General features: G+C 33.4%; 1 protein-coding gene across 7 annotated transcripts in view; it reads left to right on the plus strand.

The window, feature by feature from the left end:
• The window catches only part of LOC145279664 (clathrin light chain B-like), a 112265-nt gene extending 111431 nt beyond the window's left edge, over positions 1-834 (plus strand). For 5 of the 7 annotated variants that reach the window (XM_080130916.1, XM_080130917.1, XM_080130914.1 and 2 more), the window contains one exon: positions 373-834. In XM_080130916.1, the coding sequence (XP_079987042.1) occupies positions 373-544 (172 nt within the window). In that variant the 3' untranslated portion in view covers positions 545-834. The remainder of the gene's footprint in view (positions 1-372) is intronic. The other 2 variants (XM_080130911.1, XM_080130912.1) reach the window with 1 other exon arrangement.
• Positions 835-8051: the final 7217 nt, after the last annotated feature.

Genomic DNA, 8051 nt, shown 5'->3' on the forward strand with positions numbered 1-8051 from the left:
TAATAACGATCTTATGACACACCGTCTTGAAAAAAAAAAAATAAATAAATTTTTAAAAAAGTGGGGGGGAGATAAGCCATGGGGAGATGAAACATTGAAAAATTCAAATTTGCTTGAAAACAGCTTTTTTACAAAAATAAACCAATTTGATCAATTTGTGATTTTTGGTGTATGGTATTTTATCTCAGTCATTGATACGTACCTTATACAGTTGTTTTATTTGGAGGCGGGGGGGAGGTTCTGGGCAAATGCTGAAAATTGTATTTAAATTATTGATCTTCATCTTGAAAATTCCAAGACATAATGATGAAAATTGACGTTTATTTCTTTTGTGGGTTTAACATTTTTGAATGTTTACTTTTGAATTTCCAGAGCGCAGGAAGAGGCTACTAATAAGGAACGTGATGAGACCATTGCTGGCCAGGAGTGGGAGAAGATTTGCCGCCTGTGTGACTTCAACCCTAAGCATTCCAAAAATACAAAGGAAGTATCCCGCATGCGTTCAATACTGCTACAACTCAAACAGACGCCATTGATACGTTGACCAATCATGGCCGACTGTGTCGAATAGCAGAACTTCTAATCAGGTATTTTGACGGAAAAAAAAAAAATCAATTTTAAAAGGAAAGAAAGATTGGGCAATCCTTGTTGAACAGTGTTAATTCTTTGTCCTTTGTGGACATCATTGTAAAAATGTGAACTAGATGTCAATTTATTCATTCTTTTTTTTTTTTTTTTTTTTTTTTTTTTAAATCAACTTCTGTGAAATCCATAGACTGTTCATTAAATTGTAGAAATGCAATAAAAGTCAATAAAAAAAAAGGACAAAAATGATTTGTGTTCAGATTATTTGATTAAGGAATCATTTTACTTAGAAATATGAATGTATCTTGGGTCATGTTTGAAGGTCGTAGTTAGAGAAGAATGCGAGAAAAAAATTTTACTCTTAATTATTCTTCATTTAATAATATTTATTGATAACTAGCTCTACCCGTGTGGCTCAGTGTAGTTGAACGGAGAAAAAACAAGTGAAGCATGCATGGTCCTCCCATGAGTGCACAGTGAACTGGGCATAAAAAAAAAAATGATTAAGTGAAGCATCTACCCCCACCCCCACACTTTAGCCCCCAAAGCATCAAATCCTGGTGAAAATGAACAAACAGTGCACTTTTAGGCCTTAACATATGTAAATTTGAGTTCTGCACCATGCAAAAAAAAGAAATAACTTAAGTCCATCATTCGCTCCCCACCCCATTAACATATTTAAATTTGAGTTCAGCACCATGCAAAACTGTTAAATAAACATACACATAAAAATTTTGGACAAATATGATAAAATAGTCCCAAATATGGAGTGTTTTTTATTAGCACTAAAAGAGCCCCTGAGGCACACCCAAGAGTTATCGCGAAGTATAGACAAACAAAATTATATAGAAATCAATTACAAATTTTCAGAAAGTTTTATAAAAATCCAAGGCATCGATTTTTTTTTTGATTTTTTATTTTTTTTAATATGCACAAGTGTCAATTTTAGCCATTTTAACTCGAAAGGCACCCCTACGGGGGCAACCGGAGTTTTCCTGGAAAATCCATTCTGTTACTTTTTTGCACGTATCATGGTTTAATGCTTGTGCAAAATTTCAAAAAATTCCAAGGCATAGTTATTGAGAAAAGTACAAACAGACGAACGGACAAGGGTGAATTTACAGATCCACTCTCCTTTTGTCGGAGGACCAAAAAAGAAAGTGCATTTTTCTTATATGCATAATTTCACAATACTTTCGGTTGTTAGATTTTCTGTGTAGTTATAAAGGTTGTCTGCTTTTCCCATTCCAAAACGTGCAACATATAATTATCCATGTAAGAGGCAATCATTGTGTTTAAACTACACAATTGTAAAGATTGTCACATAGCTTTGTAAATTAACGCCAAAGTAATGTTTTTAACTCTGCAACGTCAAAAACATTTTATTTTTCTAAAGAATATAAAGAAATCAATAAATATTTAACAAATATATTGTTATAATTCTAAAAAACAGATTCAAACTATCGTAAAAAACTTGTGCAAAATGCATGAAAATAAAATATTACATTTTTCTGCAAAGTATAAAATGCAGGCAAGTTGCTAATTTGTTTAAAACAAGAGGTCCCGTTTTGTAAGCGGAACATTTTTATATCAACTCTCATTGTATTATTTAATGACTTTAACTTTTTAATTATAATGTTCTATTAAATGATTTCCATTAGTTTTGAGTACAGTAGCAGGTTAATAAGATGCCATGTTGCCGGTGATGATTTCTGTATAATAAAATCCCTACTTTGTTACAAAGAAAACGAAATAATTTATTAAATAAAAATTTAATAGAACATTATAATTAAAAAGTGATTATGGCGTTGAAGTTGTATATGTATATTTTTAAACGTCAGTCAAAGTGATCTAATCATTATATGATTAGATCACTTTGACTGACGTTTAAAAACATTTAATGAAATGTTTAAAATTCAACAGCATTTCTTGCGGTTAGTGGTAGCTGAATAGATATGATCCTTGCTAATGAAGCCAGAGATGGTTTCTGTCGCCGGGTTCAAATCTATTGACTGGTGTTAATCATGACACCCTGCACTGAAGATTCCCGAAAGGATGAAACACTGGCGTCTGTAGGTATTTAATAATTATTATAGTAAATAATTATATATTATTATTTCCTTATATATGTGTGTGTGTGTGTGTGGCATATCTGGTTTAAGAAAAAAGACTTATGTACCCGGTGATGATTCCTGTATAAAAAAAAAAATGGCCACTTCATTACAAGGAAAACCAAATAATTGATTAAATAAAAATTTAGTAGAATGTTATAATTAAAAACTTATATATAAAAACACATTTATTTGATTAAAATGCTATAGTAAATTTCAAGGTAATCAGTCTAATAGTTTTTTAAATTACCTGTTGGTCACAAATGAACAATTAGATTTTTATTTATATAGATAATATAAGATGAATCTATATATCTATAAAATTAAAATTGTCTGTGTGTGTGTGTGTGTACATTTCCTTACCAAATTACTCTGTCAATTTTCAGTCTACAGACTCAAGATTTGACATAAGGAGTATTGAGATTTGGGAAAATCTTTTTAATTGGTTTTCAGTTAGAAATTTGGCTGTCAAGGGATCAAAGTTGATGATTTGATCTTTGAAAGCTCTACCAAACTTCTCTGCCAATTTTGGGTCTAAACACTTGAAATTTTAGATGTAGGTTACTTGGACATGGATCCAACTTTTTAATTTGATTTGAGCCCAAAGCAATAAATATTAAGGGGTCAAAATTGGGGTCAAATTTAAAAAAATTTAACCTCTGCCGTCTCTACCAAATTACTCAGCCAATTTTTGTTCTAAACATTTGAAAGTGTATTAATCTTTTTTTAATAAGCTTTTTAATCAGTTTTTGGCGAAAAATTTGGCTGCCAAGGAGTCAAAGTTCAAAAGATTTGACCTTTGCAGTCTCTAGCAAACTATTCAGCCAATTTTTGGTCTAAACATTTGAAATTTTACATAAAGAGTATTCATACATGTAGCAAGCTTTTTAATTGGTTTTTGGCCGAAATTTTGGCTGCCAAGCGGTCTAAGTTCAAAAGATTTGACCTTTACAGTCTCTAGCAAACTATTTTTTCAAAATGTTTAGACCAATTTTTGGTCTAAACATTTGAAATTTTACATAAAGGGTATTCAGATATGCAGTAAGCCTTTTAATCAGCTTTGGGGCGAAATTTGGCTGCCAAAAGGTCAAAGTTGAAAGAGTTGACCTTTGCAGACTCTACCAAACTCCTCTGCCAATTTTGAGTCTAAACACTTGAAATTTTAGATGTAGGTTACCTGGACATGAATCAAACTTAATATATATATACATATGCAAATAAAGTTATGAACAGTACATAGGGCCCGAGCAAAGCTGGGTTAAACTGCTAGTAATCAGCAAAAACAAAATTATTTTTAATGCCTATATTGAATTTTTATCGCATTATTCTGTGATTGCAACCTTTAAACATTACCGTGTTTTGTTTGACTTGCTATGATAAATGGAATAGAAATGCATTGTTTTCAGGGACTTGTTTTCATGTTAGGAGTTGCTTTTACTACTTCTGTTAAATATTACTGGAAGTGATTACCAGTGTGTGCGTGTCATATCAGAGTTGTAATGATTAAAATGAGACAAATATATTTCTAGAGTAGTGGAATGATCCAATCATGTTTTCAGCGATCTTAGCTACTGATTGGATGTAGGTTCTTCATTTGTAAATCTAAGGTGACTGTCAGTCCTAGGAATTTGCTCAAAGAGAGAGGCATTTAGTTTGACTATCGAAGGTGTGTGTGTACGAATAATTTACTTATTCCAGATTTCTGCTCTAATAATACAAGTACATAATTTTACTTATACATAATAGGCAGCTAATTTACATTAAAACCCAAATATCTGAGGAAATTTAAAAAAGAATTATTTTACAAACAAAATTAAAACTTGTATTTTTTAAAAATGTTTTATAAATTAAAATTTTAACGTTTTGTAACAGCTATTTTGTTATATGATAGATATTTTAATTTGTACGTGTGCTCTATTTTGAGAACAATGAAAACCTGCATTAGCAGGTTTTCTCAACCCTTATTCAGGAATGGGATTTGTATGCTAAAAAAACTTCTTTTCTGCATTCCCCACTCAATATCATTTCAAAAAGAAAAAAAATTTACAGTCAAAGGGAGATAACTCTTGTTATCAACACTTTTGTCAGTCATTGAATCTTGTTTCCAGTTCACTCTAATTGTGGTCAGCACTTGAGACAAAAAAAATGAAATTAACTTCAGGGTACACTAACAAGCTTTTCCTATCTTCAAATGGTTCCTATCACCCACCTAACCCTGTCATATCTAAGAGCTGGCCACATTATAAAGGACTGCCTAATCGATTTCTTTATAGTTAGGTTGGATCCCACAAATGCTGTTAGTTAAGGGTTATATGTGTATTATTTAAGTGTTTCTTTAATCCTGGTTAAACCTCCCTGAATCAGCATTTATTTTCTACCTTGGTGTGTATTATAATTTAATTTGTGTGTGTGTGTGTACCCAGAGTTGATTCTTAGAGTAATATCTTGGTTTTCTATTATGGAAAAATCAAACGTATGAAATCAAAGTCTGATATCTGCAGAAATCTCACTCTGATGATAGTGCACATACTCTACCCTGGTTCTAAATAATCCATTTGTAACTTTGAGGAAAGAGAGATGTGCAAAAAAAAAAAAAAAAAAAAATTCTATGACTGCGACAACCGTCAAGTCAACTGGACGATAAACGTAAATCAAACGCTTCCATCTGCATGACTCAACATGGAAAATACTGTTGACACTACTCAGCACAGTTCCCAAAAATTCCATCCACATGATCTGATACAATCTTGAACAATTCCTTTTACACAAAACCACACAATCCCGAACAACTCTGTTAAAATGACCCGACATGATCCCAAACAACCCCATCAAAATGACACGGTACCAGAGCAACCTTGGTAGTTACTCCTTGAAAGGAACTTTTTATAACCATTGAACAAACTCCTTTTTGCTTAACACCATTCTTGAACGCTTTTGTACATGCTTTTTTTTAAATTTCTGTGGTACAGGCATAATCTTTACATTAACATTAATGTCATCTATTAACGTCAATGTAATTATACTTCAAGATGCAGAAAATCCATTTACATGTGATGCAGGACATACTTTATCCTTGTTGATGCTGTTCTCACAGCTTGCTCGCACACGTGATTATGTGGTTTCCATGAGGCAGTCTCTGCCACCTGGTGTTCATCAAATTCATGCCAAAATCTGGCTCATCTCTCTCTTCTGCACTGCGTATAGAGAAGCTGCCTCCTGAAACTGCACGACTCTTGTACATGGAACATGGATATCGCCTAACAACTTGATGGCATCGTATTTGAGCAGCGAATTGCAGCTCAGCAGTTTCTCGTCCACTACCAGAACATCCATCTTAATAGTTTTCACCATCTGTATTGAACCGTCCTGTTTATTGTGGTCAGATTCTCTTCCTTCTTCAGATGCTACCAAATCCTTCACTTATTATCCAGGATCAACTAAATCAGGAAATACTAGCATCTTGCTGACATATACATGTTATACATATTATAAGACGTCTTCTCACTAGCCTTGCTTTTCAAGAAATTTTGGCCATGTGTCCCTTCTGATTGCATCGGTAACACTTTCTTTTTCTTTGTTTTATTTAAAAAATTTTCCAATGTTTCTTTTCTTTTTCTTATTTCTTTATTTTTTATTTTCAAGTTTTTAATCTCCAACAAAGCATATTGTCACTTGGCTGTAAGAGGGCTACTATTTCGGACCATGTCTAGCAGGGAACTGTGGAGAGTTGAGTAGCTAGATGTCTGTTGATATTACACGTAAACTTCTGCATGTCAATAGAGTCAGGGAAGCAGAAAAAAGGGAGGGAATTCCAAAGTTTAACAAGTCTGGAAGAAAAACTAATAGATTAGAAGTCTTTTCAGTAACTAGGAACCTCAACGATGAAGGGATGGGCTTTTGCTGCTTGTGTTGGTCGGAAGTATGTATGTTGAGGGGGCACAAATGCTACGAGTTCATCAGAGTACATTACATTAAAGTAGTTGTCAAACAGGAACAGTGATGCACAAGTTAAGCATGTGTAAGAGGTTCTCATTGTGTTGGTCCTGGTGAGATACTATAAAATGCTGCCACTGTTATATAGTGGGGGAGAGATATTATATGTTGTTCTTATAACATCCGTTATAAACGTATAAATTGTATGTTTCTTTAGCCAGGGGATATGATATCGACGTGTAAACTGAGTCATGTGGTATCAGTTATCATATGGGTATATATTACAGTTCATATATAAGGAGAATAATGTTTCATACCCTTCTTTCTTCAAGAGTTCTATATTCACTGCTGAACTCTGTGATGAAACATGAAATGACCAACACCATAACCAATTGAGACCTCTGTTCTTTCTTCTTTTGTGAAACCACAGAACAACACTTTATATTTTTAAAATATAAATTTATTTCAGTTGTCTTAAATGGTTCTCGCAGAGTCTGCATTTTGTGTCTCAGTGTTTGTTCTTCACAACCTCGCTTCCTGGCTTCAAGTACGTCTATTCACTTGCGTGACTAAACTCCAACTCTCCTCCAACTGACTAAAACTCCTGACCTCTTCACCTCAGTTCCAGTGACGTAACCAATTAAAAAGACACATCTTAACGTGACCATCTCGTCATGTACGCCTGCCCAAGGTTATTTTGTTTATTTAACCTAGCTAATTTATGTAAACATCATCAGCTAAAACCCATTTCTACACTTTATTCTATAAACAATAAATAACTCCCGATATAAATTATTTTAGCAATAGCATTGAATAGACAGATAGATCAGTAATAACTAATTAACTTTTAACAATGTTAATTATCCAACACCACTACCGCCACAGCTACAACCGCCAGAAGAGAGATTAGCTAGGAAATGAATGACAATGAAAATAGAAAACTGACCAATCCAGTGAACATACCAGACAGTGTGACGCCATTAACAGCCAAAAAGTTAAGATGGATAATTTGGAAGGATGAGAAAAAAAACGGATCTCCAGTTTCTGGTGGTAGTAAAGTGATGGAAAAATAGACATAATTTCCAATGGAAATAAATATGTTTGAGGAACGCTGGCTGTTGAGAATGTCAACAGTCTGATGAGATGACTTAGCTGAGATCTAAAATTTGAGAGATGGGAGGTTTAACTCAGATGTACAGATTAATGATGGGATCTCAATGACACATCCATATCCCATAAGTTGCTTGCAAACAATATCTAAATTTGTGGTTTTTTTATGTAAATTGTGGACTGTATCTTTGCACCTTACAACGGCTAACATTAGAATGTTTGGGATAAGGTGGTTAGTCAGATGTGCAGGCATGGTTCTACACTGTGTGGTTGCGATAATTGGCTCTTTTTATACAGAACTCTCCCACATAA

This window comes from Euprymna scolopes, chromosome 7 (genome assembly GCF_053919585.1).
Source record: "Euprymna scolopes isolate OS-2025 chromosome 7, ASM5391958v1, whole genome shotgun sequence".
In the NCBI taxonomy this organism is placed as follows: Eukaryota; Metazoa; Mollusca; class Cephalopoda; order Sepiida; family Sepiolidae; genus Euprymna; species Euprymna scolopes.